This window comes from Miniopterus natalensis, chromosome 13 (assembly GCF_054644295.1).
Source record: "Miniopterus natalensis isolate mMinNat1 chromosome 13, mMinNat1.hap1, whole genome shotgun sequence".
Classification (NCBI taxonomy): Eukaryota; Metazoa; Chordata; class Mammalia; order Chiroptera; family Miniopteridae; genus Miniopterus; species Miniopterus natalensis.
The window spans coordinates 35,131,387-35,152,751 of NC_142093.1; the positions used below are offsets into that span (position 1 = coordinate 35,131,387).

A 21,365-nucleotide genomic window follows, 5' to 3' on the forward strand; every position below is an offset into this window, starting at 1 on the left:
TTTAATCCAGCAGCTCACGGATAAAGGTAGTGTAGGTGGTGTGATCCTATTTTACAAATGAGGAAATTGAGCCACAGAGGGATTAAGTGATTTGTTCAAGGTCACAGATTAATTTATCAAAAGAGGGATTGGAAGAACCATGGGTCTCAGTGCCCCACAGTTCAGGGCTCTCTTTCTCCCACTCTCCCTTTCCCCACGTCAACATGCAATAGTGATGACAACATGCTGCCAGCCTAGTCCACAGTCAGAAATGTTTGCTCTGAGTCAAAAGAGGAACCAGGTAAGGGCTTGACTGAGTTACAGCAGGTGCTCACTTCCTCTAAAAAGACGAGATGGGCCCTTTCGGTGAAGGAAAGCATGCATGGAGCTGCTAAGACTCGGCTTTCACGTTGAGCAACTTGTGAAAGTAAACAGCCCTGAGCCACGTAGAAATATTTCCTGGGTCTGGGAAGATTCTAGGTAAAAATTTTAAAATTGCTTCCTTCAGAGAAACCTCACAGATGTTGATTTTATGTGATTCTGGGCATGTTCTTTAGCAAAGGCAGGACACAGTCCTTTCTGCCTGTGGGCCCATGAATGAAATGAGAATCTGCCAGTAAACACCTCAGTTATCCAGCAGGCCCTCACCTGGTAACTGCCCACAACGTAAACACCGGGAAGAAGTGGGAAAGGCCTCTGATGACTTCATGCAGTGCAGGCTTTGCTTTAGACCATGACCTTTCCTGGTCGTGGTGTGCCCCAAAATCCCACGGAGTCTTTCTGCCATAATTTCTAATTTGTTTTTTCAAGATCTAACTACAAGTCAGGAAGAAATGAAGCCAATAGATATTCATTATGCCTTTTAGAAAATTCAGAATGCCATTACCAAATGGTTTGATTTCCTACCATGCAATGGATTAGAAATAACAAAGTAGACTGTGGAGTGGGTGTGAGGTGCTGTCACTAGGAGCGGGCCCTTTGAGAGCTGAGATTTGACAGTAGATAGCAACTGTCAGGTGGCAGAGTCACAGACCGTCTCCTCCTGAGCAGCCTGGAGCTTTTATCGTGAGGTCCTGGAACAGTACGGGACTCTCAAAACTGAGTGTAACCCAAGGGACTGAGCCATGACTTTTCATCTGAAATGCAATGGTTTGGGCACCAAAGAGACAGAAACAGCTTAATCAGGAACCCACTCATTGTGAAGTTCTTCGTCCCTAACAATGCTTCTTGATTATGGATCCTAGGGCACTTCCATAGCTTCCTGTGCCCTGGCTTCCTCATTTCCTAATGAGGATCATGATAGTACCTACCTCACAGAATTATTTTGAGGGTTAAATGAGTTATGTCTATAAAGCTCTTAGAACAGGGCAGACTAGCCCAATATATGCTTGCTCTTGTTATAAATGGAGCAGTATTACAGAGATTGGGGTTTTCCCCATTCACAACCAATGGGGATGGCTCTCTTTTTATAGTTTGAAATAAATGAGAGTAAGTGAGGGGAAAAAGAATGTTGGGGGGAACTCAAGATGACTAGAAACTAACGCAGTCTTTAGATATATTGGGAACCACGTGGAGCCTGGAGAAAAAGAAGCGAACAGTGACTGACTGTTTTGGACTAATAGAATCAACACTATGAGAAATTTGGAAAGTGGAGAAAAGTCAAAACTAAACACAGAAGAGCCTTCCATTCTGAAATGGGGCAGAAATCCTCACATGTGCTCCTTGACATTCCATTTTCTTTTCTCCCTGCCTTACCTGTATGGTCTCCAAAACTGACCTCAGCTATAAATGGAAAGGATTGAGGCAGCTGGCTTCTAAACATTCATCTGGATGCTAAACTTTGTAGTTTTCAAATGGAAAACCAAAGACATATCTGCAGAGGAGGCAGGTAGGGACAGCTCCAGATCGGAGGTTCTATCTGCACTGGCAGCCAGAAGAATGGCCCCGGGCTTGTGTCTTTTGCAGAAGTATAGCCAGGAGCTACAGGTGCCTGGTAAGCACAATTGAGATTTTGCCTGTTGCCCTTTTTTCTAGGAGTTATGTTTTCTCTTGTGCTCATTTTATCAACAGCTGACTGTGCTATGAACCTCTCCCTTCAGCAAGGGAAGCGTGAGTGACTTACTTTCCTTCCCAAGGACTGGTGTGAATTTGATGCCTCTCAGTTGCAAAGAACACTTTTCTCAATAGGTACAAAGAAACCTATTGGAGACAGATATCTAATGTTGGCCCCTAGATCACAGTTAAAAGAATGAATAGTGAATAATTTATTTTGATGTTGGCCATGGCAGGTTGTTCAATCTATGCCTATGCATCTCTTTCTCTTCCATAGGCAAGATGAAGACTCTTAGCAAATCTAACAAGGATCCAAATTAATGGAGGTTTCTCAGCCAAACTAGTCACTAAAATGGTAGCTTGTAATTAAAAAAAGAAATGCTTTTAACACTATTCCTTCTACCCAGGAGACTACCTGAATAGTTCAGGTACTGAAAAGAACATGTACCCAGAGAGGCAGCGTGAGTAGCAATTAAGAGCAGACACTGAAGTCAGTTACCTGGGTTTGAATCCCGCTCTACCACTTACTAGCTGTGTGGACAAATCATTTAGCCTCTTGGCACCTCAGTTTCCTTACCTGTAAAATGAGGCTAATAATAGTATCTACTACCTAGACTTGTTATGAGGAATAAATGAGCTAATATTTGAGTGTCTTGCTAATATACTAGTATGTCCCAGCCTCTCAGGCTACCTGATACAGAGAATGATACAGTGCTGTTCCTTGCCTCATTTCCTAAAATGTCCCCCACCCAAGGGGCCCTGCATTAGCCTTTCCAGCTGGAATTTAAAACTGGATGTGGGCCTTAAAAAAAGGCTAGATTACTCTCCCACCCCCCACTGTCACAGTAGTGTGACCCCACCACCCAGCCCTTCCTCTGCTCCCAGCCTTGTCGGGAGTACCAGGATCAGAAGGAGCACACCCTTGTTAACTGGCTGTAACCATAAACACCAGGATAATAAATATCAGATGTATATATCATGAGCCCTATCCTGTTCTGAAGAGTCTTTGAAATTTTCATAAGTTCAGGAAAGAATTTTTGAACTTAAAGGAGCAAAAAATATACCCAAGCAAAAGTAAATTGTTTTACAGTCTTCTCACACAGAATAGGGAAATGCATACCACCCTTGACAATAGGATCAGAAGAATTAACAGTAACAGATGTGTAAAGAAGGAACACTGTGAAGTTTTTCATCCTGAGAGCTGTAGGAGCTTGTACAGTACCACTAAGTTTCTGCCGTCACCAGTTCAGCCTTGGCTCATACCAGTTTTTCTGTTTGTTTTAAGTAATGTATCCAGAGATTCCTATAGCTCTGGAAAAGCGTATCCATTCATTCTCTCCCAATTTGGTCTGACTTGCGTCTCTGGATTTAGCAGTATGGTCTTGGCATTTTTGCAAATGTTTTTTACTTGAACCCACTATAAGAAATACTTTCTTTTTTTTTTTAAACAAGCTCTGGCCAGTTTTATTAAAGAAAAATTTTGCATGATTTATTTCTCACCAGTCTGTTCTGGCATGCTTCTGATGATGTCAGAATCACCTGGATCAATGATAGTCAGTGTGCATACTCTGTAGAATTTTCCACACGCGGTGCCCAATTCAATATTATTGCCCCTGTAGTGATGGACACCAGTCCTGGCCAACATGGTGTAATACTCTAGTTCAGATTTCCTCAAGGCTGGGCGGGTGTTGGCGAGGATGACCAGTTTTGCTTTGCCTGGTCTGATCATCTTCAGACTGTGCTTGTACCCCGGCACGTACTTTCCACTTTTCATAACAAGGTGGAGCCTAGAGTTGATCGACTCCAGCAACGCTTTCATCTTCTTTGCAGCGACCATCTTCTTGTCTTAGGTTCGGGACAGCCCCCAACCAAGAGCAGCCACAGAGATGGAAGGGACGCAAGAAAGAAAAAATACGTTTAAAATTATGGCATCCATACATATGCACATATGCTCCCCCACCCCACATACACACCCTGAAACATCAGTTTCATAAAACAACACTTTAAGTGTGGTACATGCTGATATTTTTCATTTTGTCTAAGGTATTACATCTTTTATAAAGTCCTGGTTAGAGCCCATACATTTGATTTCCTGTACTATTAATGCCTGAGAAACTTTGGTTTAATGTATGTGAAGATCTCAGTAGTTAGAAGCACCGAAACAGCCTGTGAAACTGAGTGCTGCATGGCAGTCAGCATTTGGGCCTTCTGATCTCTAGACTGGATCTCAGCACTCCAGGTCTGCACTGTCTGATATGATAGACACTAGCCCGAGTGGCTATTTAAATTTAAACATGTCATTTAAGTTTTCCATGTAAACAAAATTTAAAATTCAGATCCTTGCCCTGGACAGTGTGGCTCAATTGGTTGAGTGTCGTCCCATGTACCGAAAGGTTGCCATTTTGATTCTTGGTCAGGGCACCAAAAAGAAAAAAAAAGATAAAATTCAAAAATATGCCTATAGCACTAGCCATATTTCAAGTACTCAGTAGCCACATGACTACCATTTTAGACAGCACAAATATAGAAAGTTCTGTTAGACAGTCTTGGTCTAAGTGGAGCATGAATGGCAGATGTATCAGCTTACTGTCTCTGAGCCTGGTGTCACCATGTACTAAATGAGGGGGTTGAACTTGGTCACCACTAAAATTCCTTCTAGTTCAAATGTTCCTTATTTTAAAAGCCCACAAAGTTATTGTGTGAATGTGAGGAATTGGGGGGAAATGCCTGAAAACAGAGCTCTGGGGAGCAAAACTTCTTGCATCATGAGCAGCTGATCCTGCGTACAGGAAAGCTCAGGAATAAGAAAAATCCAGAGCTCACAGCAGCATATGTATTTAAAAGGAGAGAGGGGTAAGAAGAGTGCAGAGAGCCCAGCTTGTGTGGCTCAGCAGTTGAGCATCGACCTATGATCCAGGAGATCTCAGTTAGATTCCCGGTCAGGGCACATGCCTGGTTTCGGAATGGATCCCTAGCAGGGGGCATGCAGGAGGCAGCCGATCAATGACTCTCATCATTGAAGTTTCTATATCTCTCCCTTCCTCTCTCTGAAATCAATAAAGATATATTGTTAAATAAATAAATAAATAAATAAATAAATAAAGCATGCAGAGAGAACGGAGTTGTAGGACTGACACTACCCGACTATAAGACTTATGGTAAAGCTACTGTAATCAAGACAGTGTAGTGCTGGTGAAAGAATGGGCAAATAGATCAATGGAACAGAATAGAGAGCCAGAAATAGACTCTCATAAATATAGTCAACTGATCTTTGACAAAGGAGTAAAGGCGATACAATGGCACAAAGAATAACCTTTTGAATAAATGGTGCCAGAACAGCTAGACATCCACATGCAAAAAAATGAATCTGGACACAGACCCAGCACCCTTTATAAAAATCAACTCAAAATGGGTCCCAGACCTAAATGTAAAATGCAAAAGTATAAAACTCCTAGAAGATAGCAAAGGAGAAAACCTAGTTGGCTTTGAGCATGGCTATGACTTTTTAAATACAATACCAAAGACACAATCTGTTAGATGTTTTGCTTTACTCCCACAGCCTTGGCTCCTTGCCCCTTGGTATGGGCGGGAGGGGATTGCTCCTATTCCTGGTCTATGGCAACCAGAGAGACTAAGGAAAAGGAATGTGATTTTGTGGGCACATGAGCTTCGGCTCACTGCCCCCAGGCAATCCCTTCCCAATATCTGAGAGCTAAGCTATAAAACCTAAAGAAAGTTCAGTCATCTCATTGAATGCAATTTTTTTTTTTTGGTTGTAAAATCCCCTTTGCAGTTAGTACTGTATTTTTATTTTATTTTTTTACTTTTAAAGTATTTTGACATGATTTACATACAATGAAATGCACCCATTTTAGGTGTACAGTTCAGTGAGTTTTTTGACAAACAGAGAACTCATTTGACTATCACCACAATCCAGACACTGAACATTTCTGTCCCCCATAACCCTTCTCAGCAATCCTCACTTTCCACCCTGGCCCCAGGAAGTTTTGGTTAGAAAGTTTTGGTTTCTATCACTGTAGGTTAGTTTTGCTTTTCATAGAGTATCATATTAATGGAATCATTCAGCATGTATTTTTCTTTGTCTGGCTTCTTTTGCTCAGCACAGTGTTGTTGAGATTATCCAGGTTGCATATATCAGTAGTTTTGATTGCCAGGTAGGATTCAATTGTGCAGATTTATCATAACCTGTGCATTCATCTGTTGATGGACATTTGAGTTTGGGGCTATTGTGAATAAGACTGTTAACTGTACAGACCCTTTTTGCAGACATATAATTTTATTTCTCTTGGGTAAATATCCAGGAATGGAATTGCTGGGTCATATGGTAAGTATATGTTTAACTTTATAAGAAACTGCCAGAACACATCATTTTCTTCTTAAGAAATTGATTTTTTTTGGCAGGAGTTATTTTGCTTCTAGTATTGTCTGTACCTCTCTGTTTCCATTGGATTTTGTAGACTAGATACTGTAGACTGTCTGAAAACAGGTTGGTGTGTCAATGGCTGTTTGGTCTAGAGGTTCTGGGTTAGGGTCAGGGTCCATTCTGGGTAAGACAGTATTAGGTTGTTGCTCACACTAAAGAGACCAGGCAGGCCAGCTAGCGGGGTTTAAACAAATAGCATGTGCTCTTTGGAACAAAATAGCATGCAGAGTGTGTTTCAAGGCTGTGGGAAAGGCTGTGCTTGCACCAACTGAGGAAGCTGCTAATCCCTGAAGGATGCAAAGTACTTCCAGGGGAAACTGTTCCTCATAGGGACTGATGGAGGGCTTCTAACCCAGCTCATTCCTTAACTTCCCTGCCCTTTTAGGGAGAGAACCCAGTGGCCAGCTCAGTCCTGGAACTATTGAGACTTGTCATGTGGTGCCTGTAGAATAGGAAAACCTTGGCTCAGGACCTATTTCTGCTTCTAACTAATATAGCAAATGGAAATAAGATACCAAACCTACCCCACAAGTTTGAAATATGTAAGAAAGGTGCTTTGTAATGGAAATAATAGGCAAACATAAGTTGCTATTTATATACACTAAGGGATAGTCAATACACATTGCTAGTTTTTTTCTACCTTTTTTGTTTTAAGTAAATATGTTTGTGATAGGACTCAAATTTCTGATCACCATTTTGTAACAATTAATTCAACTGAAGATCACATTTTGTCTGCTTAAATGTAGTCATGTACTAGCCGATATTCTCTAAATATGTTAAAAGCAATGCTGGTTTCACAGACGACTAGGTTTGGAAAATGCTGTGTTGCAGTCACTACATGCTGCCTGTCTTATGGAAGCACCCTGCGTGTAATGAAGTTATTTTTTATCTCATTAACCCTGTTGGCTAGTATATGAGTTATCCAATGCACAAATTTAATAAGTTACCAACAATTTAGCAGCTTAAAATCACACCTTAATTATCTCATGGTGTCTGCAGGGTAGGAATCCAGGCATGGCCTAGCTGAGTCTTCTGCATCAGCCTCCTACAGAGCTGCAATCAAGGCATGAACCATAGCTAGGGTCTCCTCCAAAGGCTCGACCGGGGAAGGATTCACTTCTGAGGTCACGTAGTTGTTGGCAGAATTCGGGTCCTTGAAGTTTAGACTGGGAGCCTCTGTTCCTAGTTGGCTGCTGGCCAGAGGCCACCCTCAGTTTTTCTCTCCAACATGGTGGCTTGTTTCATCAAACATGCAAGCCCAGAAAGCAGTTAAGCGTCTTCTCACAAGATGGAAGCCACAATTTTATGTAACCACATCACAAAGGTGACATCGAATTAACCTTTGCTCTCTTCTTTTAACTAAAAGCAAGTCATAGACCCACCCACGCTCAAGGGGAGGGTATTACTCAAAGGCGTGGCTTCCATGAGGCCATCTTAGGCTCTGCTTGTGGTCAGACCTGCCTCCCTCTGAAACCAAACATACTGCAAACAGTTGCCTGGAGATTCTAGTGTTAGATAAACAATTCAACCACAGAAGTAAGAGTTCGTGCATAAATTTGGCACAAATTGTAAAGAATGACCCAGAGTCATTTACTCTTCTAGACTATTCTTATTTTCTCATATATCAAGGCCAGAATCCTGCACAGAGCCTGACCCAAAGGAGCCCCTCAGTAAAAACTGTTTGTATGAATAGACTTTGGTTTCAAAACACAGCTGAACTCCATCAGCTCTATTGCTCTGTTTTTGTAACAAATATTTTATATTCTTCACCTTGAAATGAAATTCATAAATAGAATTTACCTGTATGCATAATTCAAAACACTAATATGACTTAACTGTAATATAAAAGTCAAAAGAGTAACTTATAATAAAAATAATGTGTTTTAACATGTAAATGCTCTAAAACAAAGTGGTTAGGTGCTTGCTTCCTAATTTGGATTCACCATTAGTGACACAAGTATAAATACAGACTGATACCTGATACCATGTGTACAATTAAGGACTTACCATTTGCCATGGGCGATGTGATTTTTCCAGAAATATGAACAATTCTTGGAAACACTCTGAACAAAAGAATAATTATCCCACATTTTACACAGTAGTTGCATTCCTAGAAAATTCAGTGTATGTTCAGATTATGCAAACTGCCTTGTTTGGGGGTTAGGTTAGGCTCAGATAATTATAAGGTTTCATCTGCAGGTGTGTCATGCAAAATATTGGAAAGCACGAGACCATTTATTGTATAGGACTTCACCGCACTGAGCAGAATGAATGGCTAGGACGTGGCATTTTCCCCTGCGCACACTCACCCAATTCCAGGAATGCCCCCCAATTATTGCCACAACAAAACACTCCCGTGAATTTCACTAATGGGCAGCACCACTTCCCACTGAAAACCACTACAACGGGGCTTAACCTTGTGGAAAGGAAAGTGGTGCAGTTAGCCTGGCTTGGTTGAACCTAAATATCAAGGAGTCCCACGAGGGAGACAGATAAAAACTGGTGAGCTCAAGTATCTGTTGTGGCCCAGCAGCTGAGGCATAGGTGGATGTTTGAACAAGCAGAAGACCACAGTAATTGCTGGAGGTGGAGGGAGGAGGAATACTGTAGGTGAGGCTGTCAGGAATGGGCATCTTAAAGTGGATACTTTGAATGCTGAATTTTAAGAATACTGATGAAATGCTTCCTTTTCCAACAGAAACCTGTTTCCTTCAAACCTTGTGGTTGCAACTTTTCGAACGGTAAGGCTTGATGCTTTGCTAAAAATATGAACCTTTGATGGGGATGGGGGTATATAAATTACTGCTATAGAATTAGGTAAGGTGGAACAGAGAGAAAGAGTGTTGTTAACAAAACTTGGTAACATTGGTCTAAGTTTTATAGAAGGGCCCCTGGACTAAAACAAAAAAACTCAACATTTTTCTAAAATATTCCACTGGTTCCAACATCTTTTCACATCACTTGAGAAATACCCTCAGATCACATTTTGGGGCTCTCTTAACTATTTTAGAATTAAGTACAATTTTATCTTTTTTCTTATAAAAGTAATATATACTCATTGCAAAAAAAAATTTTAAACAGTACAAAAAAGTAGAAGAAAATGAAGTAAAAATCACTCATATTCACCACCTAGAGCTACCCATGAACATTTTGGTATACATCCTTCTGTTTTTTCTATGCATGCCCACATGTTTTAAAAATAATCATACTAGCCTCAGTCAGCGTGGCTCAATGGTTGAGCATCGACCTATGACCCAGGAGATTGTGGTTTGAGTCCCGGTCAGGGCACATGCCCAGGTTGCAGGCTCCATCCCCAGTCGGGGGCATGCAGGAGGCAGCCAATCAATGACTCTCTCATCATTGATGTTTCTATCTCTTTCCCTCCCTCTCCCTTCCTCTCCCTGAAATCAATAAAGATATATTTTTTAAATGATCATACCACACATTATAAACTTCTAAATTTTATTTTTAAGATTTTAGAAAAATTATTGATTTTAGTGAGAGAGAGAGAGACAGAGACAGACAGGTAGACAGAACATTGATTCGTTGCTCCACTTATTTATGCATTCATTGTTTGATTCTTGTATGTGCCCTGACTAGTGTAGAACCTGCAACTCTGGTGTATTGGGATGATGCTCTAACCAAATGAGCTACCTGACCAGGGCTCTAAACTCTTTCTTAAAGCAGTATATTGTGAAGATTTTCTCATGTCAGTAAATATCCTTCTGCACAATGTTATTGGCTATATTCTACTGTATAAATGTACCATAATTTTACTCCATTGGTTTCTTATTGATGTACATTCAGGTTGTTTCTAGGTTTTTTCCTAATTTTAGCAATACTGTAAGCAACATCCCAGTGGCCATGCTTTACACAGAGAAGAAATATAAATGTCTAGATTAGATGGACTAACCTGATTGCCCTTTCTAAGTAAAGACTTTTCTGTTTCTGCTTACAGCCTCTCTCTTTAAAAAAGTAAATAAATCTGCATGTAAGCACAGCTGTGGCTTCTATATATAACATGATGTGAGAGAAAAAGAAAAAGTATATGGCGTTTCAGTGCCTGTCACATGTGGGGTGGGTTTTGTTTTTCCTCCCACCCTTGATGCCAGGAACACTGAGCACCTCTGCCTGTCTGAAAGCTTGATGAATCAAAGAGAGACCAGAGCTGCTCAAAGGCTGGCACAGAGCAGGCCTGTACCTCCTAATGCGCTGCTCCGGACAGTTCAGAAGCCAGGTGTCCTTAGAACAGGTCAGGAAGGGTGTTTCATAACAGATTCCACTTGACAGCGCGCTGCCACAGGGAGGTGCCTGTTGTGCAGAAATGGGTGTGAAGTCCACTGTAGGCCGAAGCTGGAGAGTGTTTCACTTCTGAGAAGTGGGTCTCCCTGAACACTCACCCAGGAAGCCCCGCCTTGCCTAAAGTCCTTCGCTTTGGAGAATGGAGGCTCAGGCCCATTAGAAACAGATTCCGAAAAGCAGTCGTCATCAAATAAGTTCTGAGACGAAGTGGAGCCTAAATAAATGAATAAAAATAAATGGACACGTTGAAAAGTGAACTTGGGCGTTACGGACTGTGAACTATCGGCTGTTTGAAATACCAGACTATAGGCATGAAATTGGGCAGACCTGCCAACCGTTGTCTGTGTCCTCGGGTCCCTAAATAACCCAGAGACCTGTTGGAGTATGTGCTGCCTTGGTCTTAAGGTACTTTTGTTCAGTTCTCAGTGTCCCTTGTCAGGCCAGCCAGTTGAGCGAAGTGGGTAATGACAGAATAGCAAGAGGCCTGGCTCTTCTGTCCCATCCTTCCCTGTGAACTGACAGGGGATTTTTCCTTCTCTCACAGCATGCGACTGACTACAGCCAGGTGGCCCGCAACACGAGCTCCGGGAACATAACCCTCGAAAAGGTAAACCTCTTTGCAAGATCACTCATGACAAATACTCATAAAGCAGAATTCTCTTAACTGCAGGGGCCTACACCATGCATCTGTTTCTCTGAAAACTTTGGGGTTTCCGTGGACTGTTCAAAGCACACAGGCTGAGTTTGCTTCTTTGGTTATTTACCAACATGGCCAAAGGCCAGTGTCTGTAGCTTTGGAATCTTTAGCAAATCTATTTCATCGAATTGGAACTGATGTCTCCTTTCTCCAATAATATATTTTTTTTCTTTCCTATGCATTGTTTATTTTGAATTTGATTGTTTTACGTTGTTATAAATCACACCATTTATATAATTTTGTTATAGTACATTTTTTTACTTAATGTTATAGGAAAGCTTTTCTCACACTATTAGCTCATTTTATAAACATTATTTATTTATAATAGTTACATTTTATTATATACAGTGAATGCACTACATTTTTTTTATTGTTCAAAATATTACAGATGTCCCTTTTTCTCCCCATTCTTCAATAATATTTTATGACACCCTTCTGCTACCCTGAAATATATTTAATATGTGATTTTACCTACCCCTACACATAGAACTTGTCCTAGGGGCTTAACTTACTCTAGCTATTATTCATTCACACATATTTTTGGGGTACCTATTGTTTGCCAGACACTGGGCGAGGTCATGATAGAGCAAGAAGGGACAAGGGACTTCAGGGATTATTCAGTCCAGTCACAAAACTGTCATGGGAAAATGGGGGTGCTTTACCCCTTTCCCACCCCCACACGTATACCTCCCCAGGGCTGAGGGGCTCCGAGTGCCACCAACCTTTCTTAGATGGAAGGAAAAGTTCCACTTTAAAAAAAAGTTGAGTCTGGCCGGGCGTGGCTCAGCGGTTGAGCGTCGACCTAGGATCCAGGCAATTGGGGTTCGATTCCCGGTCAGGGCACATGCCCGGATTGCGGGCTCGATCCCTGGTTGGGGGCGTGCAGGAGGCAGCTGATCAGTGACTCTCATCATTAATGTTTCTCTCTCTCCCTCTCTCCCTCTCCTTTCCTCTCTCTGAAGTCAATAAAGATATATATTTTTTAAAATAAAAAAATAAAATTAAGTCGAAAGCTACTGATTTAGTCCAATTCATTCATCTTGCAGATGAAGAACCTGATGTTCAAAGAAGTTATTTAATATCAGAGCTGGGACTAGAACTCTGCTAAAAATGCTCTTTGTGTTTTTACCATGCTGACATATGTTTCCTGTTCAGAATTTCATGAGTTTTGATGGAATAAAATGCCTATCCAATCTATGTTTGCAGTAGTGAGATTCAGCATTACTGGAAAGAATAAAGAATACATTTTACCTACACATTTAAAATCAGGGATTTAGGAACAAATATCCTGAAATATCCATGTCAGTCCTGAAAAATCTTTTGGGAAATTTGTTAGCTAGGAGACCACCCTAACAGCCTAACAACAAAGAATTGTTGTGATTTAAGAGGTGAAGTTACAATCATTGACTCTTGGTGTGAGGGAACTTTTCAGCAACTAGCTCTTCTTTTAAAAGCAACCCTTTGAAGTGATTGGCCAGCCTGTACCTGAATATATCCAGTAACAGAGAGCTCACTGCTTTCTGCTTCAAACTATGCCAGTTTTGAACAGCTTTTAAAGTTAACAACTAGGTGGAAATTTTGTTGACTTTTTGTATCCTTTGACTTCATCTCCCCTTGACCATCCTGCCCCTTGATTTACGAAAGAAAATATGAACCTTTTCTCATTCTGGGCATAGTGTTTCAGTCTGGTGGAGACATGAAGCAAATGCATCTTTAGTTCACAATCATACGTTGTAAACTTGTACCCTGTGTCTACTCTGATCCTGCAGATCCCCATTGGCACCGAGATCGAAGGGATGAACATTTTAGGATTGGTCCTTTTTGCCCTGGTGTTAGGAGTGGCCCTAAAGAAACTAGGCTCCGAAGGAGAAGAGCTCATTCGTTTCTTCAATGCCTTCAACGAGGCGACGATGGTGCTGGTGTCGTGGATTATGTGGTGAGTATTGCCCCCTGCCCCTGCCTACTCATCCATCCAGAAAAGAACCCGATTCTGCTGTTCTAGGTCACCGCTGGGGCACACCTGGCCCAGGGCTCTGTATGTGGTTGATGCACCACGGTGGGTCCTGGAACAGGCTGTGATGGAGATGGAGGCCATTTCTCCTCCTCTCCAGGACCTCAGAGAGTCAGGCATGCACCATAGTTGCCGGTTACTTCCTCAGCACCCACAGTGACCCCTTATGGTTCTATCATCAGTGATCTATTTCTGGCTCCCCACCATCATCCCATATTATATGATACCCATATCATCTTGTGGAGAATTGAATTCCGTAAGTTTGCTATCTGCTGTGTAATATAAGGCCTATTTATCTTAAAACGATAGACTTCAAGCTTCAAAGGGGCCCCTTAATATCATATTTTACAACATGGAGGACAGATTCGTCTGCACCCTGTGCATTTATAAACTTGGAATGGTGATGTTTTGTTTTGTTTTTTTACCTAAATGTTCCTGTATGTAGTATCAATGAAAGTGTAATTATTTAATAAAAATTTATTAAATTTATTTTTGGCTAAAAGGTAAAAATTTGACCTGATCCCTCAAAAATCATGCTAATTCCAGTGCCATCCTCATCAGCTTCACCCTGCTGTTTTACTCAAGCCAGGCTTCTGTGGGTTTTAGCTTCTGCCCATTTGTTGTTAAGAAACTAGTTTATCTTTTCATGCACAAAGCGTTTTTCTAATTTTCAACCTTTAAATATCCCAGAACTTCTCTCTCTCTCGATGGCACCAGGGTGGGGCCTCAACTGATTTTAGGGGAGAAGCCTAGAATTTGGTAGGAGCGTTTGGAATTGAGTGGGAGGCCAAGTACAAAGCCCCCACTGGTGTTTGTTTTGCTCAACCAAATTTTCTTGCTCAATCGACATTCCAGAGTCTGACTCGTCATTGCAAACATGACACTTCATTTGTATGACTATTGTTCTCAGGGGAGAAATAGTTCCAGAAAGGAAAAAGTGTTTTCATCACAGGTCAGGCTCTTTTCCTAGCTAATGTTTTTAGTCTAAAATCCTCCCAAAGTTTGGATGGAAAGAAGCTGCAAGAAAGTAATGTTTCTGTGTTAAGACATTTGTTTTCAATATGGAAACCAATTATTTATAGTCATTCCTTCAATTCAATTTACTAGTTACATAAGCAGGTATTTGGTAAGGCAGCCCCTGCTGAGTGTCTGACTGCAGTGGGTGATCTGCTGCCCAGAAAGTGCACTTCACACAGACTGGGGTTTAAAATGCCTTCTAGTCAAAGGATCTCAACCAGTGTGGGAGGGATCTTCAGCAGGAGCTCGTTCCTTCACTAATTACCTACTCCAATATCAAATTACCTGCCCCACCTGCACTAGTCACAGAATTAACTCCTTGGTGGATTAAATACAGGGTCAGCAAACTTTGCAGGCCATATGGTCTCGCAACTACCCAACTCTGCCACTGTAGGACAGAGCAACCGTAGACAATTTGTAATTGAATGAGTGTGGCTATGTTCCAATAAAACTCAAGAGTGCCAACCCATGCATTAAACTATCCAGGGAGGCAGGAGAAAGTATTATAAGAAAATATATGGGTAGCCCGGCCAAGCATGGCTCAGCAGTTGAGCATTGACCTAAGATCCAGGAGATTGCAGTTCGATTCCCTGTCAGGGCACATGCCTGGGTTATAGGCTCAATCCCCAGTTGGGCATGTAGGAGGCAGCCGATCAATGACTCTCTCATCATTGATGTTTCTATCTCTCTCTCCCCCTTTCCTTTCCTCTCTCTGAAATCAATAAAAATATATTTTAAAAAAGAAATTATATGGGTAGGGAAAGTCTTCCTAACCAAAATGCAAAACATGAAAGACATAGAAAACGGCTAAATTTGACTACATCAAAATATAAAATATTTGCATGCAAAAGATACCTTGAACATAGTTAAAAGACAAGACACTTGAAAAAAATTGATATGTATCTGCATATTGTTTGTATGTGTATATACACATATACACAATCTCAAAGCGTTAGTATCCAAAGGACAAGTACTAGTTCACAAACTGTTTTTCCATCTGTGATGAGATTTATAGGGAAACTGAGAATAAGAATTCTCAATTCAGAAACTTTTATAGCAATTTTATATTGCTGCAACACCCAAGCATGTTTTCATTTTTCTAACATTTTATTTTTATTGTCTTGTATAAGGATCTTGGTCCATGACCGACTGGATAGAAATTAACCAGTCTTTCACCAAAGATAGTTTGGGAAACACTAATATAGAGTTCTGATTACTGAAAAAGGTCAAAGACTGAATGAACTGTTAGAAAATGAAAAAAGTATTTGAGCAGGCAATTTATAGAAGAGGAAACCTGAATGACCAGTAAACATTAGAAATCAGGGACATGAACAGTTAGGTTTTATCCGGCATTGGGAAAGGTGAAGATAGAGTTTCTCAACCACAACACTACTGACATTTTGGGATGGATCATTCTTTGTTGGGAAGAGGGCTGTCTTGGTCCCTGTAGAATATTTAGCAGCATCCCTGACCTCCAAATCACTAGATGCCAGTAGCACGCGCTCCCCAAAATTGTGACAATCAAAACTGTCTCCAGACTTTGCCACATATCCCCTGGGGCAAAATCATGCCAGGGTGGGAACCACTGGTGTAGGGAAGGATTATTCTTCTGGAGGCTAAGTGGCACGTGAATTGGAACAGCCACTTTGGAGAACCATTTGTTGGTATCTGCTAAAATTTAAAATATGCACCCCTCATAACTCATTACTTCCACTTTTCGGTGTCTCTACCTAGAGCACACAGGCCTGTAGGGCACGAAGAGGCCTGTCTGCAGTGTTGTTTTTAATGATGAAAATCTGGAATCATTTTAAATGTCCATCAGCAAGGCAACAGCAAAATACTCTACAGTGTTCAGGTTCTGGGGATAATATTTTAAATAATGAGGTAAAGGTAGAAACAGCCAAGTGTCCATTGACTAATGGAGAAACAAAATGCGGTGTATCCATACAATGGAATCTTACTCAGCTATAAGGAGGAATGACTTTGGCACATGCTACCACGGGGATGAACCTTAAAGACTGGCTGAATGAAATATGCCAGACACAAAAGGACACGTATTGTATGATCTCATTTATAAGAGGTACCTACAATAGTCAAATTCATAGAGACAGAAAGTGGGACAGTGGTTACAGGACAGAGTGAGGAGGGGATCCGGGATTATTGTTTACTGAGTACAAAGTTTCAGTTTGGGCTGATGAAAAAGCCCTGGAGGTGGAGAGTGGTGATATTGCACAACAAAATGAGTGTGCTTAATGCCACGAAGCTGTACACTTAAAATGATCAAAATGGTAAATGTTACGCTATACCTATTTTACCACGATAAAAAGAAACATACTGATGTAGATGTCTATGTATTAGTATGAAAAGGTCTCAAAAGACAGAATGTGGGATTAAAACTAGACATACAGATTTAAATACACGCCTGTGTATCTAAATACATAGGAAATAGGAGTGGCTGGTTATCTGAGGAGGGGTCTGGCTGAGGATGGTGCCTACAGAGGATTTTGGCCTAATCTATAATGTTTTAATTTTTTGAAAGAATATGTTCATGTGTTACAATGGAATTTAAAATTAATAATACTGCTTAAAATATCTCTGGAAAGAAAGCTCAAGAACCAGTGATACTGGCTTTCTCCAGTGCTTGGGGGACAGAGGTGGAAGGGAGACTTGACACTACTCGCCCTGTGTACCCTTTGAAATTTGAATTATATGACGTTATTATCTATATAATTAAAATTTACCAAAAAAGTCAATGAGTATAAAATTCTTCCTCAATTTATATTCAATTCAAAACAACTGACTTCTGTTCTTCGTAGCTCCCCTAAATTACTCCCTTCCTTCCTTCTCATCCTGCAATTTAAAAAACCTTCACGCTCCAGGGGTGTTCCCAGAGGGTCATTGTTAATGCCTTTTTCCCACGGAATCATGTTTTCCAAATCAAAAAAGATTTTTAAACCTCACAAAAGTCCCAGCTTTGTCTCAGTTCTATGTGGTTCGAAGTTTTCAGAACAAGCCTGGGCAGAGCTGAAAGTCAAACTACATTCCCAGGGGCTTTGATCTTGAACAGTTCCGTGTCCTTTCACTTGGGAGCCCATGTGGTTGGTGGCACCCATCTGTTAAGAACATGAAAATCCGCCCAAGCTGGTTTGGCTCAGTGGTTAGAGCATCGGCCTGCGGACTAGAGGGTCTCGGGTTCAATTCCAGTTAAGGGCATGCACCTTGGTTGCAGGCTTCGTCCCCAGCACCTGGGCTGAGCGTGGGAGCAACCAATCAATGCGTTTCTCTCACATTGATGTTTCTCTTTCTCTCCTCTCCCACTCTCTCTGAAAAGCAATGGAAAAAATATCCTCTGCTGAGGATTTTTTTTAAAAAAGGAATATACTATATCCAAGGGGAAAGAAGACTGGGTTGTGGTCCTAATTCCATTACCCATGGTGGTGCTGTATCATGTTAACTGTTTCACAGCCTGTAAAATGGGCCCATCCCTTTCTATTCCTCAGGGTCCTCCTTGAGGGAGATGAAGACCGCCTAGTTGAAAGTCCCTGTGTTGTGTCAGGAAAGGTCTGCATCTCCCAGCCCCTTCATCACATCACTTTTTCTGACAAGTGCCCTGTGCTCATGCCCTAGGTATGTACCTGTGGGCATCACGTTCCTGGTTGGAAGCAAGATTGTAGAAATGAAGGACATCATCACGCTGGTGACCAGCCTTGGGAAATATATCTTTACGTCTATATTAGGCCATCTGATTCATGGAGGAATTGTTCTGCCACTTATTTATTTTGTTTTCACACGAAAAAACCCATTCAGGTTCCTCCTGGGCCTCCTCACACCATTTGCAACAGCATTTGCCACCTGCTCCAGGTGAGTGGGTTTCGGGTGCCCTGATGGCTCTGAGCCATGTTAATATGAAACCAGGTGAGCCCAGTGGTAGATGCACAACTGGCATCTTAACATATTTAATTCTTCAAAAACTCTAAATTGGTCTTATCATTTTTTGTATTATCAGCCTCACAACTCTTATGGAAACGGATTCCTGGGATTGCCAGAATGAGGAATTACCTCATTTCTTCTCCTTCTTCTGGCTCCTTGGTGGTCAACCTGATCATTGTATAAGTCATAGGAACTGTGGATCCTCACCCTAATTAGTAAGGCCTTTGCCTGAGTAAAAGAAAGCAACCACTAAACTCAAAATGCATTGTACGGAAGTTTCTAGAATACTTGTCCAATTCTCCCTCTGGATGCATGACTTAGAAAATAAGACCAAGGCATCATGGTGAGGGATGCATGCTCAGTTTTCTAGGATTATCTAATTTAGCACAAAAGATGCACTTTGTCATTATGCGAAATCTTTCCCAAAAAATGGGCTTTCCAAATACATTAAAGAAAACTTTCAAAGGATGGCAGCACATTGTTTCATTCTCACATTTAGATTTGGCCTTTCTACCCCATGTTTCCTCCCATCCAGAAGGACTGTTCATATGACAAGGGAGTGGTGGTTAAAAGGATTGGGGAGGTCAGTTTCTCTGGCGTAAACAGAACAAACCTACTTCTCAGCTGCTCCAGCCACTCTCTGCGAAGCCCACAGAGGCCACTGGAGAGAACAGGTCTTGTTTATCCCGTTATCTGTGAACAGTTACTCTTTCCAAATTCTCAGAGCAATTTCTGCTTCTTAGCCTAAAAGAAAAAAAAAAAATCATAGTTTGCCTTGTGCTTTTTTTCGGGGGAGGGAGGAGTTACAGAGAGGAGATGCACAGATGGAGTCAGTAGTTCTTTGTTCTCTTGAGAACATTTTGTACCACAAGGCAGTGTGTGGTTCTAGAGAAATTTGGAACAGGTGTATCCAGGTAAATAACAACAGATAAATGTAGGAAGTCAGATTTTTAATACTTTGGGAGTTGACAAAACCCCACGTTGTGACAAACTTTGAAACAAGTTTGATTTTCCTTTTATTTCATGGAGAGAAAGTCAGAAACTTGGGTGGTGCTCATGGTTCTGTTTGGAGGTCTGAGCTGAGTGAAGTGTTACCCCGGGAAGGACTGTTCTCATGGCTGGTTGTTTTTCCATTCCTAGCTCAGCAACCCTTCCCTCCATGATGAAGTGTATTGAAGAGAACAATGGCGTAGACAAGAGGATCAGCAGGTTCATTCTCCCCATCGGGGCCACTGTGAACATGGACGGAGCAGCCATCTTCCAGTGTGTGGCCGCCGTGTTCATTGCCCAGCTCAACAACGTAGAGCTGAAGGCAGGACAGATTTTCACGATTCTGTAAGTTTGTATTCTTTCCTTCCTCTTTAGGCCTGGGCCAGAACTTGAGATATTTCTTGTGATTTCCTTTGAACAACCTCATAAACCAATCTTGCCAGGACTTGGGTGTCTAATTTATGAAATGAGCACAGCATGAATTCATTACTTGCAGAGAGTGGATTGTCTCTCACAAGCTCATCTGGCAGAATCTGGGGTTATGTGATTTTCAGTTTCTGAGCCATGGCTGCCATGTTCTGCATTTCTCTGTGCCCCCTCTATTCTCTGTGTCAATGGCTGACCTTGCTGTGCCATCCCCTAGAGTGACAGCTACGGCGTCCAGTGTTGGAGCAGCAGGCGTGCCGGCTGGAGGGGTCCTCACCATCGCCATTATCCTGGAGGCCATTGGGCTGCCCACTCATGATCTCTCTCTGATCCTGGCTGTGGACTGGATTGTGTAAGTAGCAAGTCCTAAGGGCATCAAACAAAAGAAAGTCTGTACTGAGCTCCTTAGGAGCTTGGCCCTCTGCTGGACCTGAGGCATGTGGAGAAACTTCAGACATGCTCCCTGCCTTGTGAAGGAGCCCACAGTTGAACTGGCAAGACAAAATATAGAGCTAGGAAAAATTAAACAACATGAGTCAGAGGCCCATGAATGACCACGAAATATTACCAAGAACTTGGTTAGCGTGTCCAGGAAAGTGTGGGTTGCAGTCCCATGGGGGCACTAAAATCTGGGGAAGTTGTTTGCTACATACGAGTCATATCCAGTGGTGCAGTGAGCCTTTGAGAATGATAGTTCTTGGCCTGAAATGCCCAAAGAGTGATTTCTGTTAGGAGAGGGAAAAGGAACCCAGCTGATGGGAGTGCCCTGGCTTAGACTCAGGGAAGGAGATGTTAGGAAGGAGGCGTGATTCAGACTGCAGGGCTCCTGTGAAGACACAGAACAGTTTCTGAGTGCTGATTCATTGAGTTGCGTGATGCGTTTTTCAGGTATGAACAATACCTATTTTACAGGGAAGGTTGGCTGAGGTACTAGTGTTAGATAGTAGAGCATGTAGATAAGAAAATGAGCCCTAGAGCCCAGGGACCTGGGTTTATATCCCAGCTTTGCCGTTTACTAGTTGTGTGGCAGGACTGTTCTGTGCTTTGTCTGCTCACCTGTGAAATGGGAATAATAGAACCTATACCAGAGTTGTGGAGATTGAGTTCGCATATGCACAGCACATAGAAGAGTCCCAGGCATGTGGGAAAGCATTCAGAAAGCATCAGTGAAGAAAGATACTGCTGACCAGGCTAGCCAGAGCTCCGCATGAGAAAACCTAAACACAGGCCGGTGCTGGGCGCCGCTCTGCCCACTGCAGCTGGGAATGTTGGCTTTCAACTTTTTCTCTTAAGCCTTGGAAATCTGAAGAGGCTTCTCCCAATCCTTATGGCTCCTCAGAGTGATAAGGGTGAACTGTGCAGCAGAGACCTGCATTGTCCAGACAGCTCATCACGGGGAACTCAGTCCCTGAGTTGGTGAGTTGGACAGCATCAGAGCCGAGGGTCAGGGGTCAGAGTCCATCTCCTTGCTTGTCTGCATGGGAAAGGCAGGCATCTAAGATGCACTCAGCCAGGAA

The 21,365-nt window shown here is 41.9% G+C and overlaps 1 protein-coding gene and 1 pseudogene across 1 annotated transcript in view; one reads left to right on the forward strand and one right to left on the reverse strand.

The window, feature by feature from the left end:
- SLC1A4 (solute carrier family 1 member 4) overlaps positions 1-21,365 on the forward strand; it is a 28,006-nt gene that overhangs the window by 2,534 nt on the left and 4,107 nt on the right. The window contains exons 2-7 of the mRNA XM_087823601.1: positions 9,174-9,216; positions 11,322-11,384; positions 13,244-13,410; positions 18,130-18,363; positions 19,573-19,767; positions 20,066-20,200. Coding sequence (XP_087679727.1) covers positions 9,174-9,216; positions 11,322-11,384; positions 13,244-13,410; positions 18,130-18,363; positions 19,573-19,767; positions 20,066-20,200 — 837 coding nt within the window. The remainder of the gene's footprint in view (positions 1-9,173; positions 9,217-11,321; positions 11,385-13,243; positions 13,411-18,129; positions 18,364-19,572; positions 19,768-20,065; positions 20,201-21,365) is intronic.
- Positions 3,521-3,868, reverse strand: LOC107545988 (large ribosomal subunit protein eL30 pseudogene; annotated as a pseudogene).